This window comes from Chrysochloris asiatica, unplaced genomic scaffold (genome assembly GCF_000296735.1).
Source record: "Chrysochloris asiatica unplaced genomic scaffold, ChrAsi1.0 scaffold00271, whole genome shotgun sequence".
In the NCBI taxonomy this organism is placed as follows: domain Eukaryota; kingdom Metazoa; phylum Chordata; class Mammalia; order Afrosoricida; family Chrysochloridae; genus Chrysochloris; species Chrysochloris asiatica.
Genome location: NW_006408789.1, coordinates 847890 through 866697, shown reverse-complemented (window position 1 = coordinate 866697; position 18808 = coordinate 847890). Strand labels below are relative to the sequence as shown.

Below are 18808 nucleotides of genomic sequence, written 5' to 3'. Positions count from 1 at the left end.
GTAGATGCCAGAAGGAAGAGCCGCTGTAGATTTAAACAAAGACAAGCCGAAACCCAGTGTGCTGTCCTTCTGAAAATGTGTCAATTCTCTTAATAAAGTTTAAAAATTTTCCTCTCCCTCTCCCCACAAAGAACTCAAAGCATCACATATACCCGACAGATAGGTGATAACCCATCCCTGCAACACTGCTCTCATGCTGCTTGTCAATCTTCCAGCCCCAGCCCTCCAGGACCAATGGCGCCTGGGACCACTACATAGGCACCCCTCCCCGGCCTTGCTCACCATCCCTGATTCACAGAGCCTCATGGAATACCTTATCTGGCAGTGAACCAGCCCTGGGTTACTGGATATTGAGCACACTTCTTCATTGTCAACGGAACTTTGTTTGCTGAGGTTAGAAGTTGACTTGAAAGCCGAGAAACCACAGCTTGAGAGAGCCAGGGGAAGTGCTAAGAAAACACGGATCCGGATCCGGCTCTGCGGGGGCTTCTGGGGTGGGGAGGATATGAAGGTAGTGTATGGCATGCAGGTGGACCACACTGTGCTAGGGGACTGACTGCTACCAACATATAGTTACCCTTTCCACCAGCTTAGCTGTGTATTAAGGAGTCCTGGTGTGGCACTGCTGGTATGCACTGGACCGCAAGGCCGGTTTGAACCGCAAGGTTGGTGGTTCAAATTCACCAGCTGCTCCTTAGAAACCCTATACAGGGTTGCTGTGAGTCAGAACCAACTCAATGGCACTTAACAACAACAACAACATGTATTAAGCATTATGCTAGACACCAAGGCGATACGAAAGTGAACTTCAGGTCAGTTCTTCAACTTTTGTACATAGAAAAGGAATGCAATGAACCTCTTATAGATTCCCAGGATCAAGCCGAGACTCCAGTTTACACAGGTATTTATTTAGCATTTGGTGACGCTGTAGGAAAAGAGTGGCAATTCAAATCCACCAACTGCTCTTTCGGAGAAAGATGTGGCAGTCTGCTATCGGAAAGATTTACAGCCTCAGAAACCCTATAGAGCAACAGTTCTCTGGTCTAGAGGGTTGCTGTGAGTCAGCAACTGGACTGGTTTTGGTTTATATGCTAAACAGGAGTCCTGGTTGCACAGTGGTTAAGCACTGGGCTGCTAAGTGAAAGGTTGACAGTTCAAACTCAGCAACTGTCACTTCTGAGCTCCATGAAGTTAAGCACCAGCCTCACAATCCCAGAGCTTGAGAAATGCTGAGCGTGTTCTTCACTTTGGGGTGTCCAACTCCATTAGGTCTTTGTCCATTTCATTATCATACTTGACTTTGTCTTCTCGAGCTGCCCTTGGAACTGTTCTGGTCAGCTCTTTTACCTCCTCAGTTCTTCCAGTTGCTTTAGCATCTCTACGCTGGAGAGCAAGTTTCAGAGTCTCTTCTGACATCCACTTTAGTCTTTTCCTTCTTTCTTGTCTTCTTAATGACCTTTGCTTTCTTCCCGTTTGGTTGTCTTGATGTCATCCCAGAACTCTTCTGGTCTTCGATCATTAGTGCCTAATGCATCAAAAGGGCTCTTGAGATGATCTCGAAATTCAGGTGGGATATGGATTTATTTCTGTGCCGCCATAGTTTCTGATGACATGAACTAATAATATCTTTTGTTTATAAAACCTTCCATTATCACCTCATCAAATGTACATCTTTCAATATTTTTATGTGTTTCCCTCCCAGCCCCCACCAACTGAGTCACGTGGAAGCATGTGGAGCACATGGCTTATGGTGCCTTCTATTTGGAGGAAGTAGATATTTCCCGGAGGCTTTCAGTTCATAGCTGTAATGTAATGGATTCTCTAAATGTCATGGGTTCTGAAGAATGACTCAGCCACATTTGGTTTAACTCCTAGAAGGCAAGATGGCGCACAGCACGGAAATGTCACTGTCCCCTGCATTGTGTAAGGTACGAATCCTGTAAAGAAAGGGTCTTCCCTGCCCCCTGCCATCAACCGAGAGGCAGGAGAGATGAACATGGGGATCCAAGAATTAGCAAGTGCACAAATACAGCCAGTTTTATTGGCAGCAGTAAAGGAAGGATGCTGGGATAAATCTGCAGTTGAAAGCAAGTGCAGCGACTTCCTGAGCAGTTCAGCATTGCTAAGAAGGGGCTGAGAAATTGAACTGTCCACACATTTGGAAAACTTGCCTCATGAGTAAATGAGCTCCAGGCACTGAGGATTTTTATGTGGAGAATGGATGTGTCAGGGAGGTGCCTGAGAGAAAGTCCCAGATCTGTGTGGTACCTACCCAGAGAAGGGACCTTTGGAGCTCTGGCTAGGCAGACCACTGTAGAGATCTTCAAGGGCAAGTAAGTTGTTGAGTACCGTTGAGTTGATTACGACCCATAGCGACACTGTATCGGGTTTCCAAGGAGCAGCTGGTGGGTTTGAACTGCTGACCTTGCAGTTCAAACGACTTTGCAGTCTGATGCATTAGGCCCCAGCGCCACCCCAGGCCTCCGGGTAAGTAAGTCCTTGGCTACTCATCAACACGCTGGTTGTTCGAACCCACCCAACAGCTCCGCAGAGAAAGACCTGGAGATGTGTTTCCGGAAAGATTCCAGTTAAGGAAACTCTATGGGCAGCTGCACTCTGATAAATCGGGGCACTATTTATCAGAACGAAGGCACCTAAGAACAATGGAGGTTGGCAAGGGGATGGCAAAGGAAAGAACCAGCATTTTCTAAACCTTCTGATAATGAGTTGCTCTGACAGCTCTTGGTAGGAGGGAGCAACAGATGTGGAAAGGTCTCTGAGAGATGACCTGCCGGAGGTCAGTCAGGGAGAAAATGAGGGTGCTGGAATTCAAAGCCAGATTGGGGGACATACTTCATGACTCATGTTATTTCCAAATGAAAGGATGATGAGGTTCATCAAGTCTGAGGAAGTGAACCCATTTGATGGTCTGCTGGCATCTCAGGGCACCTTGGGGACCCAGAACGCCTCCAACTTGCTAATAATGCAGATGCAAAAGGCTACATGTAGGGTTCCTCTACCTTAGATAGGAGGGCAGGTGTGTTCAGCTGACCTGCCTTACCTGATTGCCTTATGGTGCACACAGTGTGACCCTGGGGCTCACACTAGATCTTCACAACAATCCCCAAGAGAATGGGGTATTACAGAGGACTGGGAAGCATCGCCATTTCACATTAGGGTAAACTGAGTTCTGTGACTAGTGTGTGGCAGAACAAATGGGCCCAGGGCTGTTCCAATTACACCATGACACAGCTGCTTTAAAAGAAGAAGAAAGTACACTATTCCACTTTTTCCCTAGAGTGTGATTCAAGAGTGTGCCCTTGATAGTGCAACGGTTAAGTGCTAGTCCGTTTAAAACTCATCCGGAGGCTGCACCAGAGAAAACGCGTGGTGAGCGGCTCCCATAAAGATTACAGCCAACAAAACCCTATAGGGCAGTCCGACTCTGTCATATGGGTCACTGTGAGTCAAAAATCTACGTGATGTCACCTAACGACATACAGACACACACACTCATTACACACATAGATTCTTACTATGACATCTCTAAAGAGCCTGAGAATTTAAAATGTAAATGAATGCAATATTGGTTTAAAAGCAATGACGTGAACAGCCATCTAAGGCGCAGCTATTGGTCTCTCCCTGTACGGAGGAAATTGAAGATGCTTTGGAAATACCCCAGGAACAGAGGGACCAAGTCCACTATGTCCCCGGGACCACAGTGTTTTTCCAGTTGCTGTGGTGTTGACGCTGACTCATGGTGACCCATATGTAGTCAGCCTTTCTTCCAAGGTGCCTTGGTGGGCTTGAAACTCCAACCTTTTGGTTCGTAGCTGAGCAGTTAGAACTCTTTGCACCACCCATAGACTCCATTGTCGTTAAGTGCCATTCAGTCAGTTCTGACTCACAGCAACTGTGCAGGGTGCAGAAGCCTTGTCTTGAACCGCAGACCTTGTGGTTTGCAGTCCAGTGCTATTCGTCTGGAACCAGTGTGCTCCCATGAGTAGGGTTAAAGGCTCAGTAAGCCAAGCTTACCTCAAGTCAAGCACGAGATATGACATCTCGGGTACTTAGAAGAGCCCACACAATGGAGGCACATTTTTAGGGTTCCCAGAACTTGGATCATGGATCCTTCATCTGTGTTCAAGATGTATTTCTTGGTTTGTCTTTTGTGAGTTGCTGGGTTGTCCGGTGAAATAGGTGAGTACAAGAGTCTAAAGCCTTTTGAATGCAGTTTGGTTTCTAAAATATTTCCCCCCCTAAGTTTAAAATATGGGAAATAAAACTCAATGCTAGAGGAAAACAGTAAAAACTTGAATAATAAAAGGCAACTGGTGAAAAATCAATACATCATGAAAAAGGCTGCTACAGGTATTGTATAGAGATCGCATTTCTTGTGAATCCTTATCATCTTCAAATTAATGTACACATTACAAGTATTAGCAAATTGTACATTTGCAAAACTAATACAAGGTCGGTCTTACTGTGAACCACTTTAACAACAACAATCTCAAATAAGGGGCACGGGGCAGGGAGCTACACTTGAGAATGGCCAGCTCAGATTCGTTTTAGACCAGGCAGCCTTCAGTCATGAAGTATTGTTTTGGAACAGATGAAGTTGTGCATAAAGTTACATTGTGGGTTGAACATTAATGAGCTGGGTCACTGAGGGGCAGGCCAAGTCCTCATAGGAAAGATCTGGTCAACGGTTTCTGCAGGATGTGCTTGGGGACATTAAAGATATTTATAGTGACAGTTTGATTTACATTGCTTAGAGGATAATAAGATCTTGTTTGGTCCTGAATCCTCTGTTTTGTTTTAACTTTTATATAATTTTATATTATTGTAGGAAAAAAATGGAAATGAAGTAGGGTCAGGAACTCCTGGGAGAGGGACATGGGTCACAGAACATTTCTTTCCTCCGAATTCAGGGTTGGACAAAAGAAAAACAATTTTCCAAACACCTAACCTTTATGTCAGTCACTTTTCCTTGCCCTAAGGGCCCCTTGCAAAGTGCTCTGGTAAAATAGTGGTTCCGAGTTGGGCTGCTAACCTCAAGGTCAGCAGTTGGAAACTACCAGCCGTTCTGAGGGTGAAAGATGAGGCTTTCTGTTTCCATAAAGATTTACAGCCTCAGAAACCCTGTACAGGGTCGCTATGAGTCGGAACTGACTCCATGGCTCATAAGCACCATCACCACGGGCCTTGGAGAGTTGGACGAAGAGTTGAATTGAGATTCACTGTTGGGTGGAGGAAACCAGAACAAATCCATCAGCAGTTAGGTGAGCGATGTAATTGTCACTGGTACTGAAAAAATAGTTCTGGGTAAGAAATGTCCTAAGGGAACTTATAATTCTCTGGGATTTTTACATGTGTGTTTTCCTAGCCTTGCTCCAGTTGTATTCCCGTTTCCCCGACAAACTGGTGTGAGGTAGGAATGGTAATGGTCCCACATGAAGACTTACCTCCAGAGTGCATAAAGATTTATTTATTTATTTTAAAAAACCTTGTTGGTTGGTTTTCCAGATACATGTTTATTTTTCAGTTCAGAAAGAAAATATAAAACTCCATAGTGGAAAATGGTACCTTTTAGTTCACACTCTTCAATCTCTCAGCCCCCATTAAACAAACATTGTAAAAAGTAAGCAGCAGGAAATCATGTAAACTTGGCAGGAAGAGGAAATAAATTAGCTTCTTTTGAAGTCGGTATAGGTCCTTTTGCTTAACACTACACTCTGTAACACACAAAACTCGTCTTGGACGAGGGATGAATCTTTGGCCCATCTCACCAGCACGATACATCAGGCGCGGTTCATATTCACTTTCTTCTCCCAGTGCAGCAAAAAAGGCAGGGAGTAGTTTGATTTCAAGAGCCTGAAAAACAGGAGAAGAAAAGAAAAAGTTTCAGTGGTTGAAGAACTGCTTTTTCTTCTGATGTGTTGGTGCGGCTATATTGTAGCTTGAAAGTTTGAGCCCCAAAGAAAATTCAAGAGCATGTAAGTATTTATTTTAGGATCACAGTGGAATCCTTTTACTTATAATTAGTGAGAGACTCAGGCGTGGTACATTTTGTAACCAAAAGTCAGTGTTCTGAATGCCCAAAGAGATTTGCATGGGGCTGTGGAAGAAATTCATGATTTTCAAAGTGGGAATCTATGGTATCCAGGATGCAAACTTCAGGATTTTAGAGACTGGCATCTCATCATCTTATATGTTAGTTTTCCGTTTGCAGTAGGCTCAGAAAGAAAAGTATGGAAAAGTGCATTTAGTACTTGGATGGAGTCCCTGGGCGGTATGAATAAATGGTTAAGTATTTGGCTCCTAATTGAAAGATTGGCAGTTCAAATCTACTCAGAGGCACTTTGGAAGAAAGGTCTCACTTCTACTTGGACACATGTGGGGCGATCCTAAGTCAGAGTCAACTTGAGGCCAACTGGCTTGGGTATTTTGGGAGGGGAGTGGACCTAGAACAACTTATCATTGTTAAAGTTTTGTTGCTGTTTTTCCATATTAAGATTCTTTGCGATGGTTGAATCCTGCACCACCAAGAGAAGTGATACGCAACATTGACAAGCAGCAACAAAGTACATAAAACACCTAAATTCCAGCACAATGTGTTCAAACCTCCAGGAAAAAGCCAAGCGACAGTACAGACAGCCTCTGTGATATAAACAAGATCAACTGCTATGAACGTCTTTAAGTTGAAGCTGTAAGTTAAGTTGGAGCAGGTATATGTTGTTCTTATTTCATTCAGCCTTATTTTAGTGCAAGAAAAGGCTTTCAGTCTTTAAACACTGCACATACAGCAAGTGAAGATGATTGTGAAGAATTGGTCAGGAATAGGGTGGTTCAATAGTTTCAAAACAAGGGGAAATTTACATGACAGTAAAGAGCAAGTAAGAGTTGTCCGTAAGCTGGACATTTGTAACCCTGGGGACTGATTGTATTTGGCCTTTAATCTTAAATTTAAACATGGAAGAATCTGTCTACTGGGCCCAAGAGTTCAAACTCTGCTAAAATCAAGTGTGCTGACCTCTCACATATCCAGCAAGGAGTCTTGATTAACTTCAAACAAAAGGCGGTGATAAAGACAAGGGGCAGGCCCTCTAAATACTTGTCTAATGTCTGGTCCAAGTCAGGGGAGGAAAGAGGTATGAGAAATATAATAAACATTAACAAAAAGAAAATATTTTCCATAAGAAGAAGGGAGGTTTGCCTGGTGCACCCAGCCACTTCAGTGGCCCCCCAGGGTCAGGGACTCAGGGAGAATGAAAAGGAACATGGGTGAGAGGGGGTGGATGAGGTGCACTGGAGGTAACCCCCAGCGAGAAGGTTGATCAGCCCTGTGGTTCTGTGTTTGAAGGGGCTTAGTCTGTGGCCTAGGTTTGCAGGACTGGCAAACCTAGAAAAGTCTGATTGTAGAGAAAACATCAGTAATACAGTCGCTAAAGTGGGCATGTAGAAATGGTTCAATTGTTCATTGTTGATTCAGCAGGGGAAAGCAATGTTAGAAGTTCATATAGCAGAAAAATATTTTGAAATGCAGAATTGTTGAAACATTTAATCTTGGCCGGGGAGCGATGAGGAATCTGAAAGAGTGCTCAGAAAAAAAAATTTCCTTTAAAGGAAATGAAGATGACTTCACAAGCATTACCTAAGCTTCAGTATTGTGCCATTTTAGTGAGGAGAGATTTAAATGAGGATAATTTAGCAAGTGTGGGTTTCTACCTTATTTTGGCCCAGGTCTGGACATGGGTTATAAAGAGGGCACATTCCCTCCAAGGATGGATTAGGGAGATGAACAGGTGGCTTCTTTCCTGAAGCCCAATAAAAACCAAACCAAGCCTGTTAGCATCGAGTCAATCCTGACTCACAGCGACCCTGCTGGACAGAGTAGAGCTGCCCTGAGGGTCTCCAAGCCTGAACAGCTTTATGGAAACATTCTCACTTCCTCATCTTCCTCTCAAGGAGTTAGTGATGGGATCAAAACACCAACCTTACATTAACATCAAGACCACATTCAGAGCCTGCTTGTTGTTATTCAGTGCAATCAAGTCAGTTCTGACTCATAGCGACCCCCTAATACGGATTCCCAGGAGTGGCTGGTGAGTTTGAACAGCCAACCTTGTGATTCAAACCAACCATGCGGTCCAGTGCATTAACCCAGGTGCTCTCTAAGGAACCCCATGTATCTCGTGGTTGGCAACTTGGAGGTGAACTGCAAGCAGCCCTACTTTGGACTGTCAAATATCACTGAAAAGTTCTGTCCTAATGACAATTCAGGAGAGGCATCAGCTGGTACTGTATTCTGTGTGTGTATAATTAATAACGAAAACCAAAAAACCTCTCTGGCACTAACTAACAGTTAGGGCAGGACCTGAGTATATCAGACTCAGTGCTACACATCACTTCACACATAACGCATGAAGTAAGGGAGTATCTGAATTCTTAGGGAAATTTGCCAAGTTGTATTGTAGTCATTTGAATTCTGCAAAACCTCAGACATATAATGAAAGTTCCAAAGGGGAAAGAAAAAAAATTCAAACACCCAAGTCTAATCATCTTCAAACAAAAGACTGAATAGTAACGCTGTAGGATCAGTTTCTTTGGGACAAACAAACCTACTTTAATTAGTTCTATTTAGTGACATTCAAAAGCATGACTCACGCCCTTCTAACAATAGTGAACCCATTACAGGCGAGTCTTGGAAAGACAGAGCAAAAGCTCAGATTCTGGTAATTTCTTGGCATCTCAAGTTCATAATCAATCTCACAGAATTTCCCAGAGGGTGCGCTAAGTAACGGGGGAGGAATAGGAAGGAAAGACACTAGTCATCAATGAGTGGAATCTCCTCTCCATGTGGAGCTGGTTAGAACTCGTTTCTCCAGCGTAATGAATGTGTAACCAGGCAAGCTCTACGTGGTCATCCAGAGTTTGACATTTCCTTTTCCTATGCCCAAATTTACCCACATTGGCTGTGGGCCAAGCCTTCACATTTCTGATTGTATGTATTTTTAATAGTCATAGACCTTTGGCCATCTATTATTAGAAGGGTCCCTTGGCTGTTCCATGCTGGAGGGCACAGGAAACAGACAAGACTGCTCACAGGAACCTGAGATTTGAGGAGTCACCGACAGGGAATGTTGGCTTTGAACAGTGGTCTTATCGTAGGACACTGAATCTTTCTGCTATTGTTCAAGCAGGATCAACCAATGCCCATCAAGCCTAGAAGGATATTTCGCAAAGAGGAAAGAAACTGTGATAAGCGAGCAGGGAAAATGCTGTCCAATGAGTTCAGAGATAGCTCTGTTATCCTTTGAGTAAAAAGTCTTAGCTTTTAATACCCAAATTATTATCTTTTGTTATTTGGAAAAAAATCACCCCATTAACCCCAAATACCAGTTGGATCCGATAGCTCTTATCAGTTTTCATAATGGGTCAAAGTTCATTTAGCCTTTTGGTATTAAAAGGGCATCTTTTGATTTGGGGTATGAAGGATGAGACGTGACTGAGAAGCAGGTGGTCCGAGTTGAGCCCTGGCTTTTGTACTTCATAGCTGTGCAATGTAAGCAAGCTGTTCTTTTGGCTTCTCTAGGCCAGAGTGTCCACAGCTCTGGAATAAAAATCATTCCTATCTCCAGGGCTAGCTCAGAAAGGAGAGGCAGGGCTGAGCAGTGGGGGGAAGCTCAGGAGCCCTGTGGGTACCAGCCACCCTGCCTCTGTACACATTGTGGGACTACAAGGAAAGGGCCGAAACTCCTTAAAATTTAAAAAATGTTTGTTCTTGTAGAAAATATGCACAGCATATTAAGTTAGGATCTAACTTAATGCAGGTGGAACTGGGACTGAATAAGGAGGACGGAGAATTGATGAATTAAAATTGTGGTATTGTCAAAGAAAGCACCATGGACTGCTGAATGCTCCTTAAAAGTGACGGTGATAAGACTTCTGTCTCTCGTACTTTGGACATATTCTCAGGCGGGACCAGTCCCTGGAGAAGGACATCATGCTCAGTTAAGTAGAGAGTCGGCAAGAAGAGAAAGCGCCCAATGAGATGGACTGACACAGTTAAGGAGAGAGTCGGCAAGAAGAGCAAGCGCCCAATGAGAGGGACTGACACAGTTAAGGAGAGAGTCGGCAAGAAGAGCAAGCGCCCAATGAGAGGAACTGACACAGTTAAGTATAGAGTCCGCAAGAAGAGCAATCGCCCAATGAGAGGGACTGACACAGTTAAGTATAGAGTCCGCAAGAAGAGCAAGCGCCCAATGAGAGGAACTGACACAGCGGCAACAGCAATGAGCTCAACCATAACAACTGTGAGGGTGGCACAGGGCTGGGCAGTGTTTTGTTCCGTTGTGCACGGAGTCACTATCAGTTGGAACCCACTCAGTGGTGCCTAACAACAATAACCACAATAAGGGACAACACCTCCATACAAGGTGCTCAGCCCAGTCCCTGGCCCTGCCCCTGCTCACATCTCTAAACAAGGCCCAGAGGAATACCTGTAAGGGAACAGGAAGACCTCAAGGAACATGATTTAAGTATCTGCATTAGTAAAGCTAAAGGTGCATCTCTTGGCATTATCTGAGTCTCAGCTGCAATAATTACGGTATAATTGAGTTTATATGAACTATTTGGGAGCACAGTGGCTCTGTAGGATAACCACTGGACTGTAAACCACAAATTGTGGGTTCGAGCCCATCAGCTGTTACACGGAAGAAAGATGAGGCTTTCTGCTTTCACAAAGATTTATAGCCTTGGAAACTCTATACAGGGATGCTTTGAGAAGGAACCAACATGATGGCACTTAACAACAGCAACATGAACTATTTGGAGAGCCAATAAAAATGGAGCAAAATTAAGCTGTCATGTCAAGAACAGATGACCCCAGAACCATCAAGAGGGAAGAGCATGAGAGGAGCAAGGGATTCTGACCAGAAAAGTGGCGACAACAGAGATGGTGGTAGAGGCGATGGCACAGGGAGAGCAGCAGAGGGCTCCAGGCCCATGGACTGAGAAAGGTAGTGTGCCTGCGGGCAGGAGGCTGGCTAACAAAACGTGCCCTTAGGACATTTAAACAAATATGTATTTTCAGTGTGGTATGTGCACACCACCACCACTAACAACAAAGATAATAGAGGTAAATATGGTTAGCTAATGGTGCATGGAGGGGACTATAGTCATTGTAATGATTCGCTGAATGTAAAACTGATGATCTGCCTATAAACCTTCACTCACTCAATTCACAATACAAGCTTTACAGAAAAAAAAAAAAGGAGGGGAGACTCAAAGGCTGGGATACCACTATTCCAGAGAATGGAGAGAACTCTACATACTTGTTTCAGAGAAAAGTGACAAATGGCAGAAAGGTAGCAAATGGCTTCTTTATCTGAAAGGGAGATTAGTTAGGACAGAGGTCAATTTTTGGTAGAAGTAAGGCATTGCCAGTCTCCCAAGGCATAGCTGGGAAAGGCAGGACTTGCACACACAGGAGGCCAACGTTAACAGTGCTATCACACTGTTGGGTATAGGCTGCTCGCTCAAACGTGTCTCCTTCATTTCTTTTCCTAGAATGTTCTATTGGAGAGACGAGGAAGATTTTAAGATGTGGTTGTGGTGAAAATGTAATGTAACTGCATATTAGCACATCCTAACACCACCTACACCTCCCTGCAAAGCCCCGCACCATTTCACATCCTGAATGAATGGAATTTCATATAGCTGTCTCTTACCTTTCTCATCATAGCCTAAGAGTTTAGTATTTTATTAAGAATCTTACAAAACAAACCAGCCAACACTGCCCATTTTGGCAGTGAGACAAAGGAACACCAGTCTCCTTTACTCCTGGCTTGAAGCCAGAGCTCAGGACGGCTGGAGAGCTGGGTCTTTAGGTCAAGCGAGCTCATCCGGAAGGGCCAGGAGGGAGCGGCTTGGAGAAGGAAGTGGGGTGTTTGGGAGGAAGAAACGTATCCTGAGATTCAGTGAGGACCTACATGTGTCATAGCAGAGCCGGGGAGGCAGCTTTAAGCTTTTGCAACTTTAGACGGAGTTTCCCTGGGACAGGGACAGGAATAGGTCAAACCCATCTCATGAACTGTGAGAACCGTAAGCCCTGTCCCCACACCCCACAGTGGATGACCCTCCCATCTCACTGTGTCTTCCAGTGACCTGAGACACAATACTCTGTTACAAGACTAAATGCAGTGAGGCAGCAGGTGCTCTTTTGGTCCTGTCATTGTTAAGTGTCGTTGAGTCGATTCTGATCCATAGCGACCCTGTATAGGGTTTCCAAGGAGCAGCTGGTGAGCTTGAACAGCTGACCTTGCAGTTCAAACAGCTTTGCAGTCTGGGGCATTAACCCTAGCACAGGATTAATTCTGGGAGAAGAACAGTGAGCTTTTTACAAGCTTGTTGTTGTTGTTGTTGTTATGTGCCGTGGAGTTGGTTCCGACTCATAGCGACCCTGCACAGGGTTTCCGAGGCTGTTAATCTTTACGGGAGCAGAACGCCTCATCTTTCTCCCGCGGAAACGCTAGTAGTTTCGAACTGCTGACCTTACGGTTCACAGCCCGATTCGTAACCACTACGCTACCAGAGCTCCTTACAGAATCTAAATTCAGGGTTGACATGTCCCACTTTCCTATGACTGGAGCCTAGGACCCACTGTGGGCCTCTGTACTGACCACCGACTGCAGGTCTGGGTTGTCACTAGACATATCAGGCCACTTTTATACAAGAAATGTCAGAAAACCAGAACAAATCAGGATTTGAACTAATAAAAAAGAAAAAGAAAAAGGGATAAAGACAGCAGCAGCTCACCTGAATTGGGTCCTCTAAGGGTCTGAAGATTTAGAACAAGCCTTGCACCTGTTCTGTCTCCGTGTCAAGATCAATATCATAAAAGCAGGGTCGTGTGGGCAGCCCTGGCATGGTGCTCATCTGAAAGAGAGAATCAGGTGTTACAAAGGCACATGATCAAACCAAACACTGTACTACTCATGGCATATACATGGATGACATAACTCCATACATGGTTCAAACACGAGTCTCTTCCCATCTATTTCAGGAAATGGAATGCAAAAGGCAAATGTAAACTTCTGGAAACTGAGACCAGTTGGCCTGCCCTGTGGTCCTGTAGCAAGCACACCATATGTCCAAAAACAGTGAGGTTCATAGTTTTTCGTTTTAAATCAAACATTAATCCAATATAGATGATCCTCTGTGTTGGAAGAGGGCGGTGGGTGTGGGTGGGATGAAAGAAGGCCTCCAGGTACATGTTTATCAACCTGATACCCAAAGAGCACAGTAGGAAATGCCTATTCTCCACACAGCAATTATCCTGGCCCACCTTAACAAGAACCCTGGTGACACAAAGGGTTAGGCACATGGTGATGTGCTCCCCACGGGGCAGTTCTCCTCTGTCACAGAGGGTTGATTTGAGTTGGGGTCAACTCAATGATGCCCACCAACAACCTTGGTAACAATTACTGTTGTTGTTGTTGTAGGTGCCATCGAGTCAGTACCGACTTATAGTGACCCTATGCACAAAAGAACAAAACACTGCCCAGTTCTGGGCCAACCTCACAATTGTTGCCATGCTTGAGCCCACTGATGCTGCCACTTTGCCAATCCATCTCGCTGGGGTCTTCGTCTTTTTCTCTGACCCTCCACCTTACCAAACATGATATCCTTCTCCAGTGACTGGTCCCGCCTGACAATATGTGTACTACTACGTTGCTATTTGCCTTCCTAATGTTCTCCTCTTAACATCCCTCTGAGGTAGGCACATTTCTTATTTCAATTTTACAAGTAAAGCATTTGAGGTTTAGCAGCTTGCTCAAGTCGCATGAGCAAGACGTGGCAAAGCAGGGCATCTCAGCCTGTTGTATCAACCCACTCACTGAGCAATGACAGCACCATCTTTGTGGTATCCAGTAGGTAGCCGATGGGCATTGCATGAAACCCTTGTGAAGTCTTCCAGTCCCCTGCCTAGCAGGAGTGGTTTCAGCCTCATTTACAGAGGAAGGCATTTGGACACAGATAGGTCAAGAGCTGTGTTCAATGACATGAAGTGGGTCAGTGGCGGAGATGGTTAACAGCCAGTCCACAGACCCATGTTCTGCATGGCTATGCTTTGCTGTGCTTTGCTGTGTACATCTGTTTTTTAACGTGTGATCTAACAGTATCAGAAAGTCCTGGTATGCTGTAGATGGCAGATTCCAGGACCCCATCCTGGACCCAAGGTGTAAGCCCTGTAAGTTCCTTGGCAGCTTGCACACGCTAGAATCACAGGATCTAGAGTGTGAGGCTCCAGGAGGGCCCACTCCTGGAGTTTCCAGCCCTACTTTCATCCCACAGTGTCCCTATAAACGATGCTTGTAATGTCCCATCTAACCATTCGGAGGCAAGAGTGGAATTCTGCTTAGCCTGGCTCTTCCAGGGGCTAAGTGTAGTGCCATGCACAGCTCTTGCTGGCCCTTTTCAACTGGCCAGAGAACACTGTAATTCTTACTGTGACAATAATGGGGCACAACGTGCTTGTAGCGACATCCAGTGTTTACCAGGTTCTTCCCACCTGGCAAACGGTCTCAGCAAAAGGGAGCCTATCGAAGTCTGCTCTCCACCACTTCGTTGGTTAGAGACTCCTCTCTACCCACAGTGGAGTCGCCTGTTAAAAATTCAGAATCTAAGAGGACTTCCAGCAAGATGGCGGACAAGGCTGACACACTACACTAACCTCTACAACAAAGATACGAGAGACCAAATCAAACAAGGATGAAAATCCTGGAAGCCTAAACTTCAGAGAAAAAGTTAGAGAAGTGGGTGATTGCTTGCTGGGAGGAGATGCTGAGCAGGGACCGCAAGAGGGAGACTGACTGGTGAGCGGCCAGCCAGACACGGCTCGACCATCTTGTGAGCAGCTCTGGCAACAGGTGGTGGCCTGGCAGAGCAGATTCACCCAGGTGACAGGAAAGGTACAATTCTTTCTTCTCCCCCATGCTCCCCCAGTGACCACAATGTGGCCAGTTCCCACCCTCATCCAGACTGCTTTCTAGGAGTTTGGAGCCACATCACTGGGCCACTTTGGTTCCCGGATTCAGGTGGGCTCAGCTCCAGGCCTACAGAACCCACAGAGCCACCAGACCAGCAGCTGACCAGTCACCCTACCCCCAGCTGCCCTGTGGTCCTAACAGATACTGAAATAAGCTCCATCAAGGGCCTCCACAAACTACTTTCAGAATGAAGGTCCTAAACATAGACAACACCGAGGCGGATAGGAACTCCATTTAGGGCCAGGAACTCTGTGGTCACATCCCTCCCACAGCTGACTCGTGAGCTCTGTGGCTTGCAGGAGCCCCCTAGAGTTTTCTCCTCTGTGAGGCCAGCAGCTGTAGTTTTTGGGGGTGGGGTGGATGGGTGGGAGGGAGGGTTTTTCCCTTTGGTTGTTTCATTGTTTTTGTTCATTCTTTCTCCTCTTTCCATTCCCTTGAATTTTATCCTTTCTATCTCTGCTTTTATTTCTCCTTTTTTTCTGTATGCCACTTTCACTCTTGATCTTTCTCTGTTGTTGTTGAGTGCTGTCCAGTCAGTTCTGACTCACAGTGACTCTGTAGAGGGTTTCTGCAGAGTGGCCGGTGAGCTTTTAACTGCTGGTCTTTCTTTACTGCTCTCTAATTTCATTCTCTTTTCATCTTTCCTCTCCCTGCTTTTTCTTAGTATTCTTTTCTTTTTCCTTTTCTTTTTCCTCTGATCTTTCTCTTTTACAACTCAATTTTCCTGTTCCTCTTTTCTCTTTTTAGTTTGTCTTAAGTGGTCCCCTTCCCCCCAAAATTTCTTCCTTTTCTTTTCTCTCTTGTTTTTCACTTCTATAGCTCTATTTCCATGTCCCTCTTTCACTTTTATAGTTACAGAAATACAAATATTACAATCCCACAATGCCCCAGAGACAACGGGCAATTTTAGCTTATATGAAGAAACAAAAGAGAAAAAATGACCAATATTCAGAACCGGAAAATGTTTCTGAGGAAGAAAAGGTAATGGAACTAACTGAAACCACTGTGAGCATTTGTGAGTGACTTCAGAGATAAGAAAACATATTCAGATTCAGAAACCTATCTGTGGCTCACAGGGACAAAGGTGCGATTCTTTCTTTTTCTTGTTCGCCATACTCTGGTTGCTGATAGGAGAGCTTACTGTATTGTACGGTACACTCACATTGTAATCAGGGGGTGAGACAGAGAAGAACATTGCAGGCCTTCAGAATTTGATTTCTGTGGGAAAATTAGCTGAAAGCCTGAGAGTCTCACTGGTGAACAAGACCAGAGGCCTCCACCAGCATACACCTCCAGGAAGTGCCCATTTTCCAGGTGGTCTGGACCCCATGGAAGTGAACACTGAGGCTGTGAGCCCCCCTGGAGGAAGGAGCTATTTGCAATCACCCTGCTCGGGCGGGCTCTGCTCCAGCAAAGTCAGCCCTGGTCAGTCTTAGATTAGTTCTCACTAGGAGAAGCAGCTTAATGGAGTGTGCAGTAGAGGAAACAACAAAAAAAGAAAGACCAGTTATCTCTGTGGACTGGCCAGGTGCAGTGGGACCATCTTGAACTTTCATGGGTGGTTGTGAAGGCAGGAGGCTGGTAGGTAGCACTTACTGGTGGAGAGAAAGCTATGGCCAGATTGCTGCTTTGTTGTTGTTGTTCACTGGTTTGTTATTTGTTTTCCTTCTCTCTTGTGGATGTGTATTCTCTTCTTGCCTCATCCGACAGGAGACAGCAACTGTGGTCATACAGTTCAGTCACAGACACACCCTCTTCAGCCCCACCAACTGGGCTAGAGACAACACCAGTTGCTATACAATGGTTAAACGACAACAATCAACATCAGCTAAATCCATCCTGAACTGAACGGCACGAACGGCAAACAGAGAACGGAGCATAAGCTGATGTTTTGATCACACCCACTAGGCGGCAGTTAGTGAGTTCCTAAGAAAACACCAACATACATTCATCAACTTAGCACAAACACAATACCAAAATGCCTTGGAAGCAGTAGGCAGCTTTTGTTCACATGAAGAAATGAGACAGAGTAGTTCAAACAAATGTCTAAAAGACAAAGCTGGAAAGTGTTTTTTAAGGAAAAAGAGGCACTGGAACTATCTGAAAAAGGCTTCAGGAGTATGAAATCTAAGTGCCTCCAAATGACTGAAAAAAGGTCAAGAAAAACAAGGAAGAATTCAGAAAAGCATTATAGGAAAAATCAAATAAAATAAAGCATTAGAGACCATACAAAATCTGCAAACAGAAATCTAGAAGATTAAAATGAAGATATCAGAAATGGACAATACATTTAAAGGACAATAGAGTAGGCTTAATTCAATGGAAGCCAGAAGTAGTGAACTTGAAGAGAAATGTCTCAATACTGGAAAGCTACAAGAACATTCAGAAAAAGGATTTTTAAAAATCTGAAAAAAGTCTAAGATTCATGTGGACCAACATGAAGAGGAATAACCTAGGGGTAACTGGAATTCTGGAACAGGAAGAGGTAAAGAAAGGCACAGAAAAGATAGTTGAAGAGCTGCTGGAAAAATTTTTCCTACCATCATGAAAGAGGGGGAGATAAACATTCAAGAAGTTGAATGAACACCATCAAACAGGAAAGACCCCAAAAAGAAAATCACCAAGACACACCATAATCAAACTCTCCAAAATCAAAAACAAGGAAAGAATCCTAAAAGCAGCCCAGGAAAACACAAAGGAAAACCAATAATACTAAGTTCTGATTACTCAGCAAAAGCCATGCAGGCAAGAAGGCAACAGAAGAGATATACAAAACTTCAAAAGAAAACAGCTGCCAACCAAGAAACATATGCCCAACAAAACTGTCCCTCAAATACAAGGGCAAAACTAGAACATTTCCAGGTAAAGAGAAATTAAAAGAATTTATTTTTAAAAAAAATCAACTTTACAAAAATATTAGAGTCATTTGGACTAAAAACCAACAACAGCAGACAGCAACGAGACATTAACATACATGACAACACCACCCCGAATTCAATCCAGATATATAAGTACCCAGAGTAAAACAAAACTACGAGACTGAAAATAGGGAATCAGACAGACCAATCTACAATGAAGACAACGAAAAGCAAAAGGGAAAAGTATACTTACAGAATTCCAAATGGCAAAGAAGAAGATTTCAAGATAAAACAGACTGTTTTTAAATGGGGATGAAATTAATAAATTACAGGGTAGTCTCAAAGAAACTTTATACACCTTCACATCAAATCAAGGAAAGGAAAATACATGAAGATTTTGTAAACATTAAAACTATGAAGAAATTGACAAGAAAAAGCACACAAAAATGAACTCAGCACAGGAAAATAAGTGGAACAAACAAACCAATAACACCATACACACACACACACACACACACACACACACACAAACCACACAGAGAAAAATGATTGCAATCAATTCATACTTATCGATAATTATGCTGAACTTTAATGGACTTAATGGCCTTAAATGCAGCAGTCACGAGACAGAGAGTAGCAGAATGGATAAGAATACAAGATCTTTCAATATGCTGTCTACAAGAGACACACCTTACACACAAAGACAAACATAGATTAAAAATTAAAGGATAGAAAAAATATACCAAAGGAAAAAGGGAGAAGCTAATTCAGTAGGATTCTCTGGTAGCGTAGTGGTTACGAATCAGGCTGCGAACCTTAAGGTCAGCGGTTCGAAACTACCAGGCGCTCCGCGGGAGAAAGATGAGGCTTTCTACTCCCGTAAAGATTTACACCCTC

The 18808-nt window shown here is 44.2% G+C and overlaps 1 protein-coding gene across 1 annotated transcript in view; it reads right to left on the bottom strand.

Moving 5' to 3' along the window:
* Positions 1-5514: 5514 nt before the first annotated feature.
* MTHFD1L (methylenetetrahydrofolate dehydrogenase (NADP+ dependent) 1-like) overlaps positions 5515-18808 on the bottom strand; it is a 241094-nt gene continuing 227800 nt past the window's right edge. Inside the window, exons 27-28 of the mRNA XM_006874349.1 lie at positions 12820-12939; positions 5515-5874 (exon numbers count right to left, since the gene is read on the bottom strand). Coding sequence (XP_006874411.1) covers positions 12850-12939 — 90 coding nt within the window. The 3' untranslated portion in view covers positions 5515-5874; positions 12820-12849. The remainder of the gene's footprint in view (positions 5875-12819; positions 12940-18808) is intronic.